The 22,536-nt window shown below is 41.4% G+C and overlaps 1 protein-coding gene and 1 non-coding gene across 4 annotated transcripts; one reads left to right on the top strand and one right to left on the bottom strand.

Moving 5' to 3' along the window:
* Positions 1–4,350: 4,350 nt before the first annotated feature.
* On the bottom strand, positions 4,351–19,117 carry mapk11 (mitogen-activated protein kinase 11). Of its 3 annotated transcripts, none has more exons than XM_024294692.2 (12): positions 18,684–19,102; positions 13,026–13,155; positions 12,892–12,950; positions 12,615–12,726; positions 10,426–10,455; positions 8,637–8,684; positions 8,454–8,568; positions 8,299–8,370; positions 7,978–8,057; positions 7,765–7,843; positions 7,028–7,201; positions 4,351–6,818 (listed from the first exon to the last, which is right to left on the bottom strand). In XM_024294692.2, the coding sequence occupies exons 1-12, from the start codon at positions 18,794–18,796 to the stop codon at positions 6,745–6,747; spliced, it is 1,086 nt and encodes a 361-aa protein (XP_024150460.1). In that variant the 5' UTR covers positions 18,797–19,102; the 3' UTR covers positions 4,351–6,744. The 3 variants fall into 3 exon arrangements, with proteins under 3 accessions (XP_024150460.1, XP_036066015.1, XP_024150462.1); XM_036210122.1 differs by having other exon boundaries at positions 5,455–6,818; positions 8,454–8,541; positions 18,684–19,117; XM_024294694.2 differs by lacking the exon at positions 18,684–19,102 and adding an exon at positions 13,431–14,180 and having other exon boundaries at positions 5,455–6,818.
* A 2,820-nt stretch (positions 19,118–21,937) lies between these two features.
* trnal-cag lies at positions 21,938–22,020 on the top strand. The gene has a single exon. It is a non-coding gene; the product is annotated as a tRNA-Leu (tRNA).
* Positions 22,021–22,536: the final 516 nt, after the last annotated feature.

A 22,536-nucleotide genomic window follows, 5' to 3' on the forward strand; every position in this document is an offset into this window, starting at 1 on the left:
TCGGTGGATAGCTGACATCACCGTAGACCGCTAGAGCCCGTTATACATGGACTGGTCCACACCTGGATCAGCGCGACACGGTCTGATCCGACTGAGAACAGTGCAGCTCGGTCCACAGCCGCGCCGGTCCTGATGGTTCCATAGACTGGAGAGAGGGCTCAGTGAGACCTCCATCCACAGCCCGGAGCGGCGAGGTCATCCTCCATGAAACATAAAGATCGATGGTCCTGCCAGAAAACATGGAAATAGTGTCTAATGCTGCCATTGATTCTGAATAGACTACAAGATCAGCCTAAACGTTCATTCTTGAGAGTAAACTCACTCAGATCTTGTTCAAATGTTTTCTAGAAGTTCTCCTTTATCAGCTGACAGCAATCATTTACTAGTGAAAAGTCACATTCTTGTTTTTACAGATCTGTTTGTACAATCGTAACACAGCAGTAAACAGACATCTAAACCATTCCAATATGGCGGCCAATTTTGAGAACGCAACAAGCTAGCATGTCATCCATCCATTTTCTTGACCGCTTCCTCCCTTTCGGGGTCGCGGGGTGCCGGAGCCTATCCCGGCTACTGATGGGTGAAGGCGGGGTACACCCTGGACAGGTCGCCAGTCTGTCTCAGGGCCTCAATCACACACATATTCACTCTCACATTCACACCTAGGGGCAATTTAGAGTCACCAATTAACCTATGAAGCATGTTTTTGGACGGTGGGAGGAAACCGGAGTCCCCGGTGAAAACCCACGCATGCACGGGGAGAACATGCAAACTCCACACAGAAAGGTCCCAGCCGGGAGTCGAACCGGGGCCTTCTCGCTGTGAGGCGAGAGCGCTAACCACTTGCGCCACCGTGCAGCCCTAGCATGTCATCTGTAGTGATTTTTAACTGATTGGGTGTAGGTGCCATATGTGTTTAACCTGCCAGATCGGTATGGGGGCTTGAGACTTGATGATGTCACACTACGGTAACACCACTTAGACAAACTACTTAGTGTTGAGATCTGCTTGGGCTCTACATATTTTTGTTTTTCATTTCACGTTTCCTTTTGTAACCTGAACTTCTTTTCCCTCATAATTACATAGATTTTGCATTGACAGCTCCTTCCCTAATGTCTAGTCTCTCAAGTGTTGACGTCACTGGCAGAAGGTGAGCTGCATATTCTAGCTGGGCTTCCTCTGGTTTGTGTGGCTGAGAACGAAGTTCAAGTATTAAGAAAATTACATGTGAATACACTTTCTTTTATCAAAAAGATGTGTGCGACTGACAAAAATCTTTAGCCTTGAATGCACTTAAAATACGTGAGAGCAATGCAGCAATGTTACATTAGATCAATGGGAATTTTCATCAGTTTTGTGCTAGTCACGTGTAAATACGTGTGAATAGCATCAGCCATGTTTGAAAACATTAAAACATCAATCATTAATAAATATGACAATGAACCAAACTAGCATGCTACTCGCTAGCACCCACTTTAGCACACACATGATGCCTGATTTCTCTCTATTAAAATAGGATTCCTGTCCTGTGATGGTTCCTCTCCATCTGATTATTTTGTTAAGGTTTTTGAAGTTGATTGTGGTTCTTTTCGTACTTATTTGGACCTCCTCCATTCATCCCTCTGTAAGACTCTATGCATAGTAATGCAGCATGTCTGTCACACCGTCTGTCATGTGATGTCCAATCCAGTAAGATATACAATGGCTTCAAACAACCTTATTCCAGATTGGTGAGAATGATTGCCATAGAGATGATGATGCAGGCCGACTCGGACCAATCACTGCTCACTGATGTCGTCTGGCTCCAAACATGACCACATCGCAAAAAATGGCAAATGAATTGACTTCATTTGGTTGAAGCCAAAAGTAAAACATTTTATATGGGTAACATCACACTCACTCAGTCCAGTTCTTATATACATAGTTGTTACTGCCTCCAGCCAATGTTGGGCTCTAATGCTACATTCACTCCAAACACCGAAAGGCCTCCCCTGGTGATTCAGTGTAGAACCGCCACTGCATGGTGAGGTTTGGTGTGAAATGTCAAAGCGATGCAAATCTCATGAATCTCGCACCAGCCTTTTTCTTCCACAGCTCTATTCTGATAAATGAAAGACTTGGTGTCACAGAATTCCAACCAGACACAAAATGCAATTACTCATTCCTCCTCCATGATCAATCTTCAAACGGTTGGGACTTCAGTGTTTTGAAAGGGACACCATCCACACGCCACGTCCCTGATTACTCCAGTTCCACCTTAACTTTAAAGGCGCGTACAATGATCGGGTGTTGTGTATGTAGAGCCTGAAAACGGTTGTAAAAATGTGCGTAGCTAAGGGTGAACCTAAGAGTTTTTAACAGGGAAGCTGAAATAGTGCATATACACGTGTGTGCACTACATACATTGGAAGTGGTTGCATTAATGTGTTGCAGAGAGCAGTGTGAACATAGCTTCAGTCTTTGCTTCTTTGTAAAGAATTAAATCAGTGTATAAAAGATGGTGAAAACCGGTGTAAAATATAGAATGTATTTATTCAGTTTATTATAATAAGTTGTTTTTTTTAGTAAGAATGATCAGTTGAATATGACCAGGAGTACATATGCTTTGTATTTGAATACAATGTAAATATAAAGATTCATTTTGATAAGGAGACATCTTAGGAGATCTATAGATCTTGGGCTCTGGACCGTTTATCTTGCATGCGGGGAATAAACTCAGAGCACAGATGAATAAACCTCTGATGGTGGTTAAGATCCAGAACATGCTAAGTGAGGGGTGTCCAAACTTGAACTGTTTTTATTGCAGTGACATAACTTTTTATTTCTTCACATAGAGAGCAAATAGATCTACAGTGAATAAGCTTTTCCTAGAATGTTTTGCACCGTTTATTCCGGTTACCTTGTCGTAGTTGGCATGTCTTTTCTGTAGCTCCTCTTCATATTGAACTCCTCTAAAACAGCCACAGTCTCCTGTCATTTCAGGTAGACACAGCTGTTTCAATCCTTGGCCAGTTTCACTTGTCCTTGAAGCCGTGCCCCTCACTGTTAACTCCTCTTTTTTATTCACAGTGGACATTATAGAAATAAGCTAGAAAGTGTCACAAAAGAGTCACATGACAGTGTTGCTTAAAACACAGTTAAAATAACAAAACACAACCAAGAAATTGTAGACAGCTTTTAGAAAATGCTGGGGGCTGGAAATGAAGGATTTTATTAAAGAAAGATGAAAATTTGAACAGCCAGACTTTGGACATGCCTGGTTTAGAAGAAAGGCGGACACTTAAGCTTTTGGTTCAGACAAAAATGATGAGAGGATTACTGTGGGTCACAAGGTTTTATTACAGCTCCAATTCTCCCACTGACAACATACAAATGGTGGTTAATATTGGGCCTGGCAAATTTGTAGTTGATGTGACTATCACTAGACAAATGGATTTTTGTCTCTGTTCAGTGAGGTGGGTTTTAACAGACCAGATTGGGGTTGTAAAATATGTTTTAGGGTGTATTCAGACTGGAAACGTCTGTTGGTCCGGATCGAGTCCTGAGCCTTTGGTTTGGTCTGTATTCAGACTACTGTCAGCCAAACATTACTATTTCAAACAAAAGCCTGTAAACGAAACCACATAACCAAAGATCTCTTCAGTCATTGGTTAGGAGTTATGAGGGCGGGGCAAAGCTACTAGAGAAAGAATAATGGAAGTCCTGAACTTTACTATCCTTGTCGGAACAATTCACTTATTGAAACTTTATATTTGGATGATCAGTTTTGAACATCTGAATGAGCTTCAGGTTCAGTACTTGACCGTTACTGTGGAACGGCAGAGACATGCTGGCAGGAAGACGTGCCATGTGTGCTCTCACTAACAGACGCTGATAAGTGTTTATGACGTATAGATTGTTGGGAAAACAGTCTGAGAGGGAATTTGGATCACGTTGTTTTAATGAGGGTGCATTCATCCAACCACATTTCAGTGAGTTACTGTGTCTCATTGTTGCTCCACTACTCTGATCACATCCCATAATGCTCGGCTACGGTAACCCTTTGGTTCAGTTGTTCTGCTTCGGACACAGAGTCTAATCAAACTCAGAGCGAACCGGAGCTCAGTCCAGAAATGAAACCAAGACCACCTCAAAAGATGGGTCAGAGAGCGGTTCCTGGTCCCGGACCAGGGTCCACTAGGGTGCTCAGACTGAAAATGTGTTCTTCTGGCTCACTTCTAAGTGCACCCTCAGTTAAATTTCAAATTTCACTTTGGATGTTAATAAAAAACTGAATACAAATTAAAAGTCAATAGGAATCAAACATTCAATTTACAGCTTTTATATTGAAGACATAAAGGAATCTCAAACTGAAATATGTCAATGTTTAGTTGAAAAAGAACCCGCAGATCTTTTCTGTTGAAAAACAGCATCATTTACAAACTGAGAGTCGACATTCGTTTCAGAAACAGATTCACATGCCAACATTTAGTCGCATCACCATGTAACATCATTTCCACCACATGTACAACATCAACAAGCACACAATACTTTAACATTCAGAGCTCTAAAACACTCTCACCAGGACACTTCGGATGCACTTGGGTTTTTAGTTATTGTTTTTTTTTTTTTTTTTTTTTGCATTAGTAAACAGACAGCTCACACACAAGCTGGCTACACGTAGCATTCCAGTATGAAACAAATGCAGAAAAAATCCAAACTGAGTTTTTTCTCACATTCTTCAAGAACTATTAGACTACTGGGGAGTGAGTTTATTATTCAGTTAAAGAAAAGTCATAGCAAAGGAAAGCCTAACTCATCAGTTTAAACTTCATAGCCCAAACTGAATTAGCATAACTGTAAAAAATGTTAACATCTAACTGTTACTCAAATCCAAAGTGTTTTGTTTCATTTTAGTCCGCATCTCACAGAAACCTTTAAATGTGCTTGAAATACCGCGTTCTGTTAAATTATAGTTCCTTAGCGTGACAGCTGCTTGAATTTCAGGTTAGCTAGCGAGGCTAAAGGTAAGCTAAGAGTTAGCATGTTAGCTAGCCATTTGCTAGCTGAAATCCTCCTTCAAACCTGAGATAACTACAACAGTTTACTCATGGGGTCAAAGTACCTGTTGATTGCTGCATCATTTTGTTGAAAATTGAGGAAGTTGGGTAACAAAACATTGTGTAGTGGTGCTATCATTTTTGTCAATGCCCGAATCAAAAGTTTGTGTTCATTTAATGGCTCTTTTGAAGAACAACTGATTTTCTGTGAAATGTTTATGTAAACTATTTATTTATTAAACTACTTTTTTGAATTTCAGGTTATTTGAGCAACCGCTGTAATGTCGTCTTAACAGAAGAGTAGCAACAATGTTGTCCCCTCCTATAGGAAACACTTGATGTTTCTCTTGACCTTCACCAAGTTTTCTTGTGGATAACAATGCTACATCAAATTTGCAGAAACTCGTGAAAGAACAACGTTTTTATTTTTATTTTTTTATTTTTTGCCAAATGGCTACATAAAGTCACCTAGTATGACTCAACAGCCTGTGGTTTTTGGTCAGTTCTTGCTTTGATGGAGCTACAAGTTGTGTAAGACTATTTGATTCCAGCATTAGATAGAACAGCTCTAGATTTCTGTAACTTTCATTTTGTAAACAAGCCAATAGGCCGTTAGAGCAAAGACAAACATAAAAACATGACAGGTTCTGCCAAAGCCAACGGGTTCCTGATCATCCAGAAACTAAACCACAAGCAGAAGAATAATGAGAACTAAAGCCTTCATTCCTGACACTCTGTTACCAGCTTTGGCATAGATGTGATTGATTAGCTTGTTAATAAATAGCAGAGTTTGGGGTTTATTTTGTAGGCAGCAGAGAATACAATGTTAGGTAGCTTGTATGTACGTACAAAATCATAGTCTGCACATGAGTTTGGTCCATTTTCCATTTGTGCCCGTCTCTTTCCTTCTTAATAATGTTTAATAACAATTAATGAACCTTTTATTATTGTGATACAGTTACCAGTAGTATGTAAAACAGTTAAATGCACTGAAGTCATGCATCAGCAGTAGGCAAGCTAAGCCAGTGTTCCTCACTCCAGGTCCTCGAGAGCCACCACCCTGCCTGCTTTCCAGATCTCCAAGTCCTGCCAGATGCTGATTATCTCCTTCAGATGTCTCCACATTCTGATTGAATGAACACACCTGGTCCAGGTAATCAGCAGCAAGCAGTACACAGAGAGCTGGAAAACAGGCAGGGTGGCGGCTCTCGAGGACCTGGAGGGAGGAACACTGAGCTAAGCTGATAGGATCATCTGTGATGTGAGGTGGCATCACTTTGAGCCTTTAAACATGACTAAGCGTTTCTGACGTTGAAAAGGAATAACAAAGGTTCCCTGTTGCTTTGAAAATCCAGGAGTGCAATGTTTCCCTTCAGTACCCTCCTTTCACATGTTTTACACAGCTGCCTTATATGTTTCTCCCCTTATACGAATCCTCACATCCTCTGCTGTCCCTGATGTGGGGCAGTTCCTTTTTGTGTGTGTGTGTGTGTCTGAGCGGAAACACAACAGGATGCCAGTGTCAGTAGGGCAGAGGTCCTTAATTCTGAAATCCATCCTGTATTCATCTGGTTCCACATAGACTTTTGCTCCGTGATGCTTCAATCAAGTCAAATCAGTCCAAGACCGGCGTCTCCAAGTCCTTCCTTCACTCACTAAGTATAAGAGGTTCTTCTTCAGGAGGAGAATAAGGCAGAGCTGAAGTTCACTGCTCCACCTGAAGGCTGTCCGTCTTACTGCCAGGTGTTAGAAAGCTGTTCACTTCTTCAAAAACCAACTCTGGAAATTTAGATTAGAGAAAAAAACATTATGCAGCATATGAAAAAGCCATAAATGAAAATTCCAAGGTTGAGAAAAACCCCAAATGAACCCAAACTGACACAATCCAGCCTTAGTCATCATTACACAATGTGAAACTTCAGCAGCATAACTCATGTCTTTCACTTCCTTCTATAACCTAGAAGGAAAAACAACATTTTTCAGTTCACCTTTCCATTCTTCCAGAGTTCGGTCCTTGCTCTCCGGCGTTTGGTCATAAGGCGGAGCCTCTGGCTCATCCTCGGGATCGTGGTACTGGGAGAAGTACGGGTGGGACAGAGCTTCACTAGCCGAGATCCTCCCATCGCAATCCAGAACCAGCATGCGCTTCAGTAAATCAACGGCTACCACAGAAACAAACGTGGAGGTTGGAACGTAGTAATATTCATTCCTGTTCATGAGACTTATCATCCTGCTAGTTATCCAGCTTTCCCCGCCCTGCTAGCTTTTGACGCGCCTCAAATTTGTTCCTAAACACTTGTTCAAGTGTGTTTATAAAGTTGAGCTCCTGAAGCAAAGAGTTGCTGCTAACCGGGGTAATTTATTTCGCTAGGGAAAGACAAGCTCCACCCACTAATCACATCGTCAACACGTTACTACCAAAGCCGAGATTCTGACTGGTTTACATGATGCGATATTTCACCACAGTTGAGATTACTGAACTCTGGAATTTTTTGCAGTGTCAGCATTTTTCGTGATCAGTGCTACCCCGCCTACAAAAACACGCTGCTCTGCGCCTGAAGCTCAACTCGCTCAGCAAATGACTTAACATTAAAACTGGGCGCCCGATGAACAGTTTGTGTTCAGTGTTAACATGTCAGATCTACCAAAAAGCTAGAAACACGTAAAACTAAGCAGATCTCGACTAAAGTGAAAATGAAGATGTCATCTGTAGGACATCACCCACCCAGGGGGTTCGCCCCTCTGAAGATCTTTGCCAGGTCCTGCTGGGGCATAAAAGGCAGGGACTGGATGTACTTCTGCGCCTGCAAGTACCAGATTAAACAGAGTATCAGCATTCAGTGCCTCCCACAACATATTGATTATTCAATCAGCAGCCATGTCAGGAAAATGATCGATCTGTCAGTGCAGGAGGTGTTCAAAAACCTTCACTCCTCACATGCTCAGAGCAGATCTTCTTCAGGAGGTCTTGGGTGGGAGTGCCAACCACCTCCATGATTCTCTTCAGCTGATCGATGTCTTAGAGAACCACAGTTAAGAGATGTAAACTCGTCAGGAATTCCTGTTGGATATTGAAGCATATCTAAAATCCATCAAGGCTAAAGTCAGATTTGTCTTCTTAGGTTTACATTCCAGTAATTGTTTGTGGAACGATTGTAATGCGAGGTCTTGATCCAGGGACGCGTCACTGGAAGGTTTCAGCTCTGTAGTTTCAAAGCTGCAAACCACTGTGTATGTGTGACAGCGCCATAAAGGATACAGTCCGTTCCAGGAAAAAGGACTTTGCCTTTCAGCAGCTCTCCCATAATGCATCCCACAGACCAAATATCAACTGAAAGAGAAACAGAGGTCTCATCTTTCAGCCGGTGATGGACTTCACTTCTAGAGTGCTGTTTGAATTCACGACAAACTCACCGTTCTGATTGTAGTGCATCCAGTTCAGCATGATCTCAGGCGCTCGATACCAGCGAGTCGCCACGTACCCGGTCATCTCGTCGTCCGTCTGTCGGGCTAATCCAAAGTCAAGGATCTGTTTTTGAAAGGTTTTATAAGATAACTTCACACAAACCTTCAGTGGGACGAAATGCCCGGTCTTACCCTCAGCTCGCAGTCTTCATTCACCGCGACATTACTGGGTTTGAGGTCCTGAGAGGGAAGTTTAGACAAAACAAACATCAAAAACACAAGTTCAGTTGCTGTTGTGTTTTCAAACACATGAAACACGACTTTAAGCCTTTGACAGTGGAGATGTTGTCGGTGATTAGTTGATTTACATGGATAGTTGAATTTTGTGATTGGTCAAACCATGTAAGTTTCAGAAGTCTGACATCATGATCTGCAGCTCCAGTAATGATAACAGTCCCGCCCCCAAGCCCCACCCCTCTGACTGGATTTTCCCATTTCGGCTGTGGGCGGAGTCAGCCTCCAACTTCCCTGTTTGGGTACCCTTTAATGACAAACCTGTCATGTAGAAATAAGGTGTGGCAACTTTAAAAATTCTCTCCTTCAGTAATTTCCTCAAGGAGCTTTAATAACCTCCGATTTTCTGTTAATCGTACTTTATGTTTTCCTTTTACTGTCATGAATCTATTAATAGAAACAATAAAGAGGCATGTGGAATCTGAGATGCAACCCTTGAATAATTAACATGTTGGAGCTAAAAACAATTTCAGGGTGCTGGGATAATCAATGGAAAAACGGATGAATGTCTGAATCTCTAAGATAAATTAGAATTTGATCTCTGATCTTTTCTAGACTGATGGACAATCAGTGTCACAAAGAAATCATTAGTCAGTATATTTCTTAAAAGACTAAGAATTTATAAATACACTGTTCCCTCATTTATCACAAGAGTTAAGTTCTAAAAATAACCCACAATGAATGAAATCCACAAAGTAGAATTGAAGATGTCTTGAGGCTGTAAAACTTCTCACTGGACAATTTATCCACTTTTCTCAGACAGACATGAAGATTTCACACTTTATCTCTCTTGTTTGAACTCTCAAAGTTCAAACCTTCATAGAAAAATAAGATCTGATCCCAATCAAAGATGTACGTAGGTGAACTGAATGCATTCTGTTCAGGAGACACTGCATGGAGGAGACTGATTGAACAATGGTCTACAGCCAATCAGGATCCAGGACACAATACACTGTAAAAAATAAAGCAAGCATAAATGCACAAATAAAAACCTCAAAACTTCAATGCTGCAAACGTTGAACCATGTTGTAGCGAGGGACCAGTGTACTTCAGGTGTGGACAAGCAACTTCGATGGTTTACCTTCATTAAGACTTCAGGTTTGTAGCCACAGACGCATGACTGTCTCTGCTTTGGACATGCAGCTACTCGGCAGTTCAGCGGTTCCATTTTTCAACCATTCTGTCTCTGGTTTTTTCTATCTAAGCTAGCTCCAGGTGTAAATAACTCCATAACTATTTATTAAGATGCATATTTTCCTGCAGGTGTGTCCACAATGGTTCCCATTTAATATAACTTTTAAACTGGATCTAAGTGGGAAAAGTCCTTTGGGTCGTTCCATCCAGAGATTTACTCACTGATTTTGGAACAAAACCAAATAAAAGCAACAATAGTGGAACGCAGCAACAATCAACAACCAAAAATCTCCCAGATTGTCGTGGTTGGCGTCTTTTGGGTCGTGGAGCGTCTCTGTGGGGATCTGAGAGTTCTGATTTCTTATCCAGCTTTCTAACACTGCAGGACTTTAAAGACTAAAAGGACTTTAAAGAGGTTCGAGTTCAAACCAGAAGATGCCAAACAAAATAATAAGAACAGGATGTGTATTGTGTAAATGAATGAACACAATATGCAGCCATTTCTTGAAAAGTTGGTCAAAACTGCAACAAGTGAAGAAAAAGAAGCACTCACTCTGTGGATCAGTCCTGCTGAGTGGATGTACTGCTCAACAGGCGAGTGGGCGGGGCCAGAGGACATGGGGGAGGACAGAGAGGAGACAGAGGTCAAGAGAGCATCTCAGCACATTAGCTCCTGCCTAAAGGAAGGCTGCTTTTGTCTTCTCCATGGTAACCCTGCGGGCCGAAGAGCAGCTGGACCCATTCAGGTCTGAATTCCAGCAGAGGGATGATTGGCTTCAATGAATTCAACACTGACTTCTAGAAATGAGGATCACGAAAATCTTTACTTAGAAAGGTCTCCTCAGTTTGTGTGTGGTTAGGTGTTGGTATCGGAAATGTCTAACTATAACTTATAATCTTTTTAATTTAATTTATGCCGCATACATTTTTGTTTCTCTCCTGAAATCAACATTCGCTTGATTGAAGAAAATAACATCAATCTTTATCTGCAGAATGCAAATGTTCATGATTCACCAAATCTACAAAGTAGTTTTCTTTTAAAGGAACTTCTGAGGACATTTTTAAGCAAAAACTTGCTTTCCATTTTTCTTGTAATAAAAACATTATAATCTTAAAACATAAAAGTTCCACCTCTGTTCGGTAGAAATCCCATTATGTGAAACACTGCTTTTACAGTACATTCCATTAAAATGTAAAAATAAGAAATTGCCAGTTGAATTTTAACATTGAAAAAAATGTTGAATATTTTAAGAAATTCGATTAAAATGTTTAATCCAGTCCTGCTGAGTATAAAAAGAGAGTTGAGCTTGAAGTTTCTGACTAAAGAATGAACGGCCAATGTTTTCAACAGAACCTCAAGTACTGGAGGATTCTTCACATTTGAATGTAGATTTGTGAAGGATCTCAGAGAGGAAAAATACTATTAGGTAGGATATTTATAAAATGAATGATGTAAAAATGTTCCATTACAATTGGTATGGTTACCTTTTATTATTTAGGTAAAAATGTGTTAAACAGCGTTTTAGCTGTCAGCCGGTCTAGACCCGTGAACCAGAAGTCACTTTACACACTGCCGGCTATGTCGCCATTTTGTTTGACGTCACCATGAAAAGGGTCTATTATGAGACAGCCATCTTAAAGGCCGGTAGTTCAGTATTGGTTGTATCCAATCAGAGGAGATCAGGCTAAAAGGTAGGTGGGGTTTATACCCAACTTCTGTTAAATCAACGGGAGGAGATGCAAAAAGATAAAAAATAAGAATGGTTACAAAATACTCAACCAATGTCAAATAATGAAGTTAATACGATTAAGGTTAGAGAACCTTAAACTGTGTCATTATTTTTAGAAGACGAAATGGAACTGAAGCTAATTTAAATGGAGATCAGAAAAGTTTCACCTAAAATTCTGATTTGAAAAAGCCCAACTAACAACTAATCCATGTAATGTCTGATAGATTCATGTCTCTGTGGTTTAACCCTTTAACAGTGCTGATGCCGCCGGCTTCACCTAAATAACACTCTTTGACTCAGCGTAACTCTTCAAACATCTCAGCCGATTCTGACGCGGAGAAAAGGAGCTTTGCATTTTTCTGCAATACTTCATCAGTGAAGCGAGATTAAAATGTGCTTACATCTGCTTCCAAATCAGCTGATTTGTGTGTCATAAACACTTGTGTTGCGTATCAGTGCAATCCTCTGGATTTACGCTAACAGCGTAAGCGGTTGAAGAGTCACAGCAGTTGAAAGGATGTAAACACTAACACTAAGGCCCAATCCAAATTCTTCCCTTCTCCCCTTCATTTGAAGAGGCTTGTGAAGTGCAAGTGGTGTCCGAAATATACTTTTCAATATCTAACCCAACAAGCGGAGGGGTACAGACCCCTCCCTCGTGAGGGGGTTCCACGTCGCGCTGTGCTGGGAACAGGCGTCTTTCTTCATTCGCTCTGAACCACAGAAGTTTAAATGTAAGGAATCACTTCTTGTTGTAGCGTGAACTTTTTAAAGTTCTACAACTGCTGTTATGTATATTCAAGCACTGGAAGCTCCACGCTAACGCTAGCTAACCGGCGACTATTGGTGACGTCACCGAGTGAAAGTGACGTCCAAAATCTGAGACACTATTTTTCCATAACTCTCCGTTTGGAGAGCTAAATGTAGGGGAAGGGAGAAGGAAGGAATTCAGATTGGGTTTAAAGCTCCAGTGTTTAAGATTTAAGGTGGAATGAGCACATCAGCGTACTACCTTCAGTCCGCGGAGCAGCTGGTAAATGAGGAACTGCACATGCTCGTCGGAAAGCCTCTGAAACTTGACGATGTTGTTGAGGTCTGCTCCCATCAGGTTCGTCACCAGGTAGCTGCAGATTCAAGAGAGGATGTTCAAGCGGGGGGTGGGGGAGAATCTGGTCATGCTGCCATGGCAACCATCGCCCATCTCTGCAGGGCGTCATGCCCCTAAGGTTGCCTCCATATGCAGCAGCACGTCTGTTAGGAAATGTGAGTACAGAGGGAAAGAAACGTACAGCTCGTTGAAGTCTTCTAATGCTGCAGCTGGAGTGAAGACGTCCAGCAGCCCGATGACCTGCGGAGGCAGACAGCGATCAATAACGGCGCTCAGGCTCCTGCCTCGGTTGGTACTCTAGAAAGCAGCACTGACGTTCTCGTGTTTCATGTGTTTGAGCAGCCTGAGCTCGCGGTACGAGCGGCGGCCGTGGATGAGGGACTGAAAAGGCCTGGAGAGCTTCTTCACCGCCACCTTCTGCCTCAGGACCACGTCGTACGCCGAGCTGGAGGGAAAAGACAAAGACAGATGGATAGAGACGTGATAGAGACCGACTCGGAGACTGACAGAGGATGTGAGGCAGCAGGAGGACAGAGAACCTCCTTTCAGATGTAAATGTCTCGTCTAACAAAAAGGGACTGCCGCCGCTTCCATTGTGGGGGCTTTCCAGGCTGGCCGCCTTTGCTAGTTTAATCATGACATTTAATAGATTAAAGAGACGAGCCAGAGGGAAAGACGAGAGGAAAGTGAGAAGGAGCAGAGCAGAGGAAGAACTCTGACCACAACAAGTTCTCTCCTGATGGAAGCGTCTCCAGTGTTTGTGGTCCTTCAGGTTGAAATCCCCTGCTGGCGGTCCGGATGTCTCCTCCAGGCTCCGGACGGGTCATCAGCCAGCCGCCCCCCAGGCTTCCAACACCCTTCCAACTCACTCAGCTGAGAAGAGGCATCAATTTCTCCTCTCCCCATGTTTTCCTCTAATAACTCATCCCTCTACGGATCCGATTTCAAACCCAAGGAAACAAAGAGGAGAAGCGGATCCTAGAAAATGTCATTTATCTGCAGAAGAGATCTCCACAGAGAATATTTTTAGAAATGAAGTTGCTTTCTATTCTGAGTCCTGTTTCCTACACAAGTTCTGTGGAGGTAATATCTAACAGAAGTTTAGTACAAACAAGATGAACAGGCAAATCTTAAACACCTTTTTTGTGATATACTGATATTAATGGTTTTGATGGTGGAATATCTACTGATAATTTGCTTGTTGCAGTTTAGTTGTATTTCCATATCCAGCTATATCTGTTCATCTGGCTCAGTTGGCTGCATGTAGGACTGGCGTGCAAGAATCCTGGGTCTGAGGTTTTTCCCTGGCTGATAATATTTATTTAGGCATGTCCCTTCACACTACAGCCTAACTATGTGGTCACACGGGGACCTGAGTCTGGCGCTATGTCCCGATTTCCCCCTAATCACTATATAGTGCGTTCTCCATTTTCTAGTGCTGTCTGATCTACTAATTCCAAAATCCAGTGCACTAGAAATTTCCCAGAAGTCTTTGTGAAAAACTGGCGTGCATCGATGCTCACTAGATTAGTGAATATAGACCACAATGCATTGTGGTCGAACAATTTCCAACAAAAAACATGTTTAAATGTATTTTTTGAATAAATCATCCACATTTTCACTATCAGAACACAGTGGAGTCATAAATAAATATGAAATGTTCGTATTGATTCTGACTTTGTGAAATCAGTGACGTCATATTTGGCGTTTAGAAAAACGAAAGAAAAGTAGTGAGTATCGTGTCGGAGTTGTCTTTAAGAGAGCACTAGATAGTCCTGCACTATAAAGTTTTTTAGTAGTTAGGGGTTGGGGGCGAATTCAGACACACTCTACGTGTCCCTGTGCTGGTCCCCAGTCCAGAAACTGTGTCAGGAAAGAGATCAGCATAAAACTTTCCAAGAGAATCTGGATACAGAGAAAAAATATGGCGCCCGAAAATGAATAGCTGGAAGCCCCTCCCCCTGCCAGAGCCGGCCGCAAAAAGAAGCATCATTTGCGCCCGAAATCCTCCGCCAGAAGTCCTCACCCGGAACCCCAGTTTTAAGCTTTTGATGTTTTTTCCAGTTTCTTCTCTCTTTTGTCGACCTTTTTATAAATTTTTTCTCTGTAAAACTCTCTGTCAAAGTAAACTGCATTTCTCCGGAGGTAAACAGGTGAAGTTCTACAAATGTGAACACTTGTTAATACTGACTTGACAGAAATCAAACGATGAACGTTCTATGTCCATTTGAAGCTCATCTTCACACTAAACTGATAGACAGTTACAGTTTATTCACATTTAAAAGTTTTTAAAATGTCATTTTTGAAAGGATTTCCTAAAGTTCAGGAAATTTCCACTTACGCTGCCGGCTAAAATGGAGAAATGTCTGCTTCTGGCTAGAGACTGATTTAGGCGCCATCTTGCATGTGACCAGAGACTCCTCAACCTTTCTGCTGATTTAGTTTGTCACATATACCTGCCACCACATTATGTAACTTCTTGTATCAGAAAACAGGGACAGAATGGTGCAAATCAAGTCAATCTGCTGTTCTAACTTTAGACCTGCTGGACCCTCACTGGAAATGCCATTGTTACCTTAAATAATCTTCAGTCAAGTGTTTGTCAGAGCTGTTGGTAAATCCGCTTCCTATCTTAGGAAGAGTTACGTTCCAGACATCTAAACGGATTTATTACAGACACTTCTGAGGTTTTTCCTGAGTCCTATTTCTACAAGAGGTTAGTTTACAAAGGAAGTTTACACCGGAAAATACTCAAATGTATAAACTTCCTGTTTCTGGTGAATAAACTGGATCTTGGTCAGACTATGATCCAAATTTTGATTAACCCTTTAACACTTGGGGCGTCACCGGTGACGCTTAAACACAAAAGCTTTAACACACTGTAACTTTTCAACTTTTTAACTTTTCAACCGATAACACGATCAACATGGTTCCAGTAGATTCTGAAGGAGAAAAGCTGCTCTTCTCCTTCAGAATCTACTGGAATTATCCTGTTAACGGTGGAAAAATGACAGTTTGGCTGTTACGTTCTCGTGAAATGTTCGGTCCTTTTCTAAACCTACGTGATGCCTTTCGGGGTCACGGAGTTGCTGGGGCCTATCCCAGCTACTACTGTGCGGACACTCTGGATGGGTTGCAATCCCATGATATGACACTCATTTTGTTGGAGTTAAACTCTGGCCTGGACTAAAGTGAGGCCTGCAGTTCTGCCTGTGTTCTGCTAAAACCAAACTGCCTCCAGCCTGAGCAGAAGTTCCATCGTAACCTTCATCCAACTCCTCAGACGTACAATCAACAGTCCAAACGAGTGGAGAAAGACAAAAATAAAACAGATTCGCCTTCTTCATAGTTTGGGATTTCAATGGACTTGTGAAAATTATAGTTCAGCCTGGATGTAAAAAATCTGTCCAAAGCGCAGGAGAAAGGAGAAAGTTGATAAGATTTCAAGGCTGAATTATTCACAGATACTGACATGAGCGGTCTGAAAACTTTCTGAGAAGGTGGTGCTCGCTCAATTATTTAATGGATCTTGTATTCATGAGCTTCCTGTTTTAACGTTTCCTGTCTGTGGCTCTAATGCCTCATTCTTTCGTCTTCTTCTGCCCTCGCTGAAGAACCAGGCCGTCCTATACAAACGTGTGAGTTCTTGAGGTTTGCTAAGAGAACAAGCTAACTCTTTGTCGCCGTACAACTGGAACAACACAAACCCAGTCCTGACAATGCACCCTTCACTCCCACCCCCCATCCTTCAACTCATCAAGTTCAGCCATGAGAAAGTTCACCACAATGGTGGTGGTGGTGGTGGGGGGGTCCATCTGTACCAAAGAAGCATGCAGCTGGTGGAGCTCCACCCATCTTTTTATTCCTGATAGCTGATGAGCTTCTCTTTCCTTCTCCCTCCTGGATCAATAAGATATATTTAGACTTCCTACCAAAGTTTGGGCTCTGTGTGTCTGTTTCAGCCTGCAGCTCCAGAGACAATCTGTTTTTCCTCTACAAAATGTCTCACATGAGGTTTTCTTTGTGTCTTTAAATCGAGAGTTTCAGAGGAAAACCCTGAAGCTACTAACGCATTTGTTCTTGCACACAGAATTGTGAGAAGAACAAAATTCTTTTAAGATTTTAGGACATTATTAGTTATTATTATCATTATTATTTACAAAATTAAAAAGAATTTTAAAAGGAAACCCTACAGCTTGTCCATTGTCAGGAAGACATTTATTCTTGTATGCAGGATTGTGAGAAGAACAAAACTCTTTTGCACTGAAACTTTTACTTTTTAAGTGACACAATGAACGATATCAACACATTATTGGGAAGACCTCAAAAGAAAAATAGAGCTTCAAAAGAAAACCCTACGGCAGTTTTATAGTCTGCAAGACATTTATTCTTGCACACAGGATTGTGAGAAGAACAAATTTCTTTTGTACTAAAACTTTTCTTGCTTCTTAGGTGACACAGTGAACAATATCAACATATTAATGGTAAGGCTTAAGAGTTTTGCCCCCCCCCCCCTGATTATTTCTAATCTTCACTTGTTTGGGGTGAGACCGCGCCCCTCTAAACAGGAAGGAGGGTTTAGACCACCCCAGAAAGTGAAGTGTTGAAAGCGCACAAACATGGAGCTGTGATGCAACACCGACTGACGAAGATGTGTTTGGTTGAATGCAGTCATTGAAACAACTTTTAATGTGATCCACATTACCTCTCACACCGTTTCCCAACAATCTACATGTCATGGACACTTCTCAGCGTTCCTTCTTAGTCGTCGTTCCATCAGTAACCATAAGATTTTGTGTTTAAGCGTCACCAGCAACACCTCAGGTGTTAAAGGGTTAATACAACCGCAAACATTCCAATCTATAAGTTATTGTAGTTCAATTCCATTAGGGTTAAATTTAGGCAGACAAAAACATTTACCCTATATTTTTACTTTTTAAAAATGAACAAAATCCTGATTAAAACAAATAATAAAACCTTTATGTTTCTCACCAAAAACATATTTATTTTAGGAAATCACATTACAGCTTCGTGAGTTACTCATCCTACAGCTTCTGAAATAAAAGGGAAAAGTGTTCAGGGAAACTAAAGTGAGGGGAAACATTTTTACAGAAAGTTACTTTGGTAAATTTGACTCCAGCTACCCACTTTTAAACCTCTCTTTAACCAACAGGACTTTCCTTAAAAATGCATTTTTCTACAATCTCTTTTCAAAGGAGGAAAAAAGCTGTAAACTCAGCTAAGTTGGCGGCTCCTTGATGAGTAACAGCTAAAAATGCTGCATGGCTGAAGCCTTAAGGCAACGCAGACCAGATTCAGGTTTTATGATCCTTTTTTGCAGGATTCATACGAACAATCTTCGTAAAACTGGGATCCGATGATTGTGTGGTCAACATTTTCAGAATAAGAGCAGATGTAAGGTCAGTCAGCTGCTGTGTATTTGGACTTTCGCTGTTATCTGGAGTGAAAACTGTCTGGAGGGTCATTGCTTCACATGCGATCATGTGACCACACATGCAAAACGCAGCTATCCTGTCAACAGCCTCCTTTGGATGATGTTGCCAGTAAAGGGAGGTTGTCACCAGGATGCATCGCCATGGCAACGGTATCCTCACATAATGAACCCCCCATTTGCACCAGCTGCATTCTGCAGGACTGATTACACTGAGTTTGCACACAGGGAGAAGGCTATAAGGGGGGGGGGGGTAGTTTGATCTGTGCAGATTGATTTAAGAAGTGGAGGGGGGGTCTGCGGATGCTGGGGAAATTTCTAAAGTGTGCGCGCACGCGAAGGCTGGGGAATAGGAAGGTAAATTCCAGCAGTGACGCGCAGCCGCACACCTGCTGCAGACCCAGGAAACGCAGAAATGTGTCGGTTTGGTAATGAACAATTCAGCGTCACGGGCAGCGACACACCAGAGCAGCCTCGCCCTACGCGCACACACATACACGCGCGCGCGCTCACACACTCACCACACGGATCCGTAGGCTCCGGAGCCCACCGGCGTCAGGTTCTGGTACCGCTCCGGAACCTCCCACACCGTCTTGTTCAGCTCCTGCCGGTAGAAGCCCTGTCTGGCAGACATTTCTTCTGACGCGAGATGAGCGAGGGAGGAGAAGAAAGCAGGAGATGCAGACGGAGGGATGGGCCGCCGTCTGCTGCCGGAGGAGGGGAGCCGCTGACTGCTGCACCGGCAGTCACCGCCCGCCTCTCAGCCACGCGCGCGCGCACACGTCCCCGTTTTGAGAAAAACATCTTTGCATCAAAAAAGAAAAAATACAGCACAGCCTCCGGTCTGTGACCTCTGTGATAAAACCTGCATAAATATCAGACATTTCTGAACGGTAAATCAAGTTGTGTATTTGCTGCTGAAGTGAATATGAAAAAATGTTATCATTTTTATATGAAACGTTAAAATTACTAAAACATTTTTACACAAAAACAGAAACAAAGTTTACCAATGTAGAAAATTCCTCAAAAAAATGAAAGTTTAATTTCTTTCAAAGAAGGTAAATAATTTACAAACCGGACCATTAAAAGAGGTCAACAAAAACAGAATCAACTCGGGAAACAACTTAACTTAACCAACTGAACAGACCAAGTAACAGAAATGAACTGACCTCCTCTAAGACACAACAGGGGAACATATATATACATAGTGGGCGATCAAACCACTTAAACATGAGGGGAACTAAAGATTTGACAAAGATACAGACAAAGACTAAACACAGAAACACTGGTCTTTCAGAGGAAAACGCAAGCACAAGAAAAGTACAAAAAGAAGATGTGATGTCTGCATTCCCTCCTTTGGCCTGCAGCTCCAGGACCAGATCCCTGCCGAGACCAGCTCAGCTCTGACAGCTCAAAACAGGAGAGATTCAGTCAACAAAGCAAGACTAGTGAAACTATCAAAATATGTGTTCTACCAATTACATTAAATAAATGTATATTTTAGTTTACAGAAATGTGTGTGTTTATTTAAGAATGAGTTTAAAATGATAAACTCATCAAATATGGAAAATAAACTGAAGTGTGCAGTGCATGGGGTTTACCACCATTTTGTTGTGGGCGTGGCAGAGCATGCTGCCATCACAGCCAGCATGCTCCATCCGAATCCTGTTTAAGAATGTGTCACTAATGCAGTTTAATGTCAGTGAAGAGAGGGAGAATGCTGGGTGTCCATCATCATGAAGGAAACAACCGTCCTCTGCTTTACGTCAGGCGACTGCTTCCTCAAAGTCCATAAATACCTGGTGATAGACACCTGGAAGGGCACTAGCCTGCCTATGCTACGGTCACCTACAAAAGAAATATTCAATCAAATATTTAGACCCTAGTTTACAGAGCACGGGTCACATTTTTTTGCATACCGAGGTCGGTGGTGCAACTTATACTCAACTGCGACTTATATGGTATTTTTAAAAAACAAATAGGTTCTTAATAGTGCTTAAAGGGGCCCAACCATTAAAATTCTACTTTTTAAGGTTTTAAATGAATTTTACAGTTCATTCCTCTCTACAAAGAACCCCAAAACAGTATTTTGATCCGATCATGTATTTAAGAGTAATCCTCTAAAAACCTGCACTATCTGCAGCAGCCCCTCCCGTACCCACGAAAACGAGCGGTTGGAAACGTGCTGATGTAAGATCGATGCCAACAGCTCCCTCCAGGAAGAGTCTGTGCTGCAAGCTCCGCCCACAGTCAACAACGAAAACACACCCACCTTTTCCGTGGAGCTGTGACAGGAGATAATTACCGTCCTGTGCCAGGAACCGCTCTCTGACCCAATTTTTAAATGTAATCTCGCTTTGTTTCCAATCAGACTGAACTTCTGTTCGCTCTGAGATTCTTCAGTCTGAATATGAAACCGAGAGCGAAACAACTGAACCAAAACAGCCACCGTACCCGACAGTGATGTAAACACATTATAAATGAGGCGATTGGTGAGCCGCGCACAAATGTAGAGCATTAGATTATCATGTTAGCCAAAAGGAATTAATCATTCATGTCATGTTTAACATGTGGATGCTCCTGTATTTCCGCAGCAGACCATGAGCTTTCTCATGCTGACAATGTTTTCTTTGGTTGAAATGATACTGTCATTCCATGTGCATTCCATACTAGGGCTGTGGATCATTGCTTAGGTGGTGATCTGATTTGATTCACGAATCAAGTCACAATTCTTACTTTTTAATATGTTTGTTTTATGTGTTCTTCGTTTTACTAGATGAATGAAAATTAAATCTTTGTGTTAAATCATCATCATTTATACCTGTATTTAGAACAGGAGATCAGAATCAACAAGACTAATAAAAAAACACAAAGATTTAGACAGAAAGAAATGTCGTTTGTCATTATATATATATATTTTTGTCAACCTTCTGTTGAAGTTCAGCAGTAATATAAACATAAAAAGCATAAAAATAATTATTGCTTTTGATCATTTAACAACATAACCTGAAAATGTTCTCCACAGTTTCCTATCCTCAAAGTTCTTTAACATTTTACATTCTTAGCATTACACATTGATGCACAGCCTGTGTGAAAAAAGTAGCTTATGCGGTAATCTACATCTAAAATGAAAGCTTTTTACTGATCATCACTAGCTCAGTGGAGAAACTGAGTGTTGAGTTAGACTGGGGCAGAGTTATCAGAGCAGATTCTTTCTGGAGGGAGCTGTTGGCATCGATCTTACATCAGCACGTTTCCAACCGCTCGTTTTCATGGGTACGGGAGGGGCTGCTGCAGACAGTGAAGGTTTTTAGAGGATTACTCTTAAATTCATAAAACGGATGACGCTTTGAGGTTCTTTATTGTGAGGAATGAACAGTAGAATGCATTTAAAACCTCAAAAAGTAGAATTTTCACGATGGGCCCCTTTAAATTAAAATAACAAAAATAAATGCCTTCATAAAAAGGTTATTGGGACTTTCAGGAGGAGATATGACTCAATCAAATAAAGGTAACAAGTATATTTAGAATTTTAAATGAGGTCACGTGGAGTTAAAAATGATTTGAAAACTAACATTGACCTAAGTTGTCATACTTTGAAAATAGATTAAAGATTATTACTATTATTTTAAATGAACTAAAGGGGACATTGCGTCCCTTTTCTAGTGGTTTGCAATCTTCGCCGCTTCCCCATGTACGCGGTATGTGTGAACTTAGTAAAAATATAAAGTGTTGCTTAGATTGTTAAACCAAATTGTGTGCTTGACTACGTCATGTCAGGATGGCCGAGCGGTCTAAGGCGCTGCGTTCAGGTCGCAGTCTCCCCTGGAGGCGTGGGTTCGAATCCCACTTCTGACAAAGACTTTTCGTGAAATGTCCCACTCACAAGTCTCACTAAAACGTTTCCTCCCCTCGTGGGTTCACACACACCGTCCCGTTTTTGAAAACCTTTTCTGTACAGTAAACAGGTCGTTGTAGTTATTGAGAACGTTCGCCAGAGGGCAGCAGAGAACATTCCAGTCTCATTTTCATGAGATTGTCTTCTTTTTGAATGACCGCAGTTATATATATATATATATATATATATATATATATATATATATATATATATATATATATATATATATATATATACATATGTATATATTTAAAATAATCTTCTAAAATATTAAGCAATAACTTCTTCTTTAATTTCCAGCAAAACAATAAAGTAAATATATCTTTAGCTAAACAAAAAGTCATGTTACATAAACCCACATTTCCCAGACAATTCTGCATATTTACAAGTCAAAATGTGAATTTCCGGGTCAGGATTGCCACTTTGAATCCCACACCCACTTCCCCAACGTTTCCTATTTGTCAATGTTAAGAATA

The sequence above is a fragment of the Oryzias melastigma genome, linkage group LG23 (genome assembly GCF_002922805.2).
Source record: "Oryzias melastigma strain HK-1 linkage group LG23, ASM292280v2, whole genome shotgun sequence".
Lineage (NCBI taxonomy): Eukaryota > Metazoa > Chordata > Actinopteri > Beloniformes > Adrianichthyidae > Oryzias > Oryzias melastigma.

Bases quoted from the DNA above. Each gene is read 5' to 3' on its own strand.
- mapk11 (XM_024294692.2), bottom strand. From the start codon at position 18,796: ATGTCTGCCAGACAGGGCTTCTACCGGCAGGAGCTGAACAAGACGGTG. The intron at 12,951-13,025 runs GTCAGTGCTGCT...CTGCCTCCGCAG, and splicing joins AACACATGAAACACGAGAAC to GTCATCGGGCTGCTGGACGT. The intron at 7,844-7,977 runs GTGAGGAGTGAA...TGGTACTTGCAG, and splicing joins AGAAGATCTGCTCTGAGCAT to GCGCAGAAGTACATCCAGTC.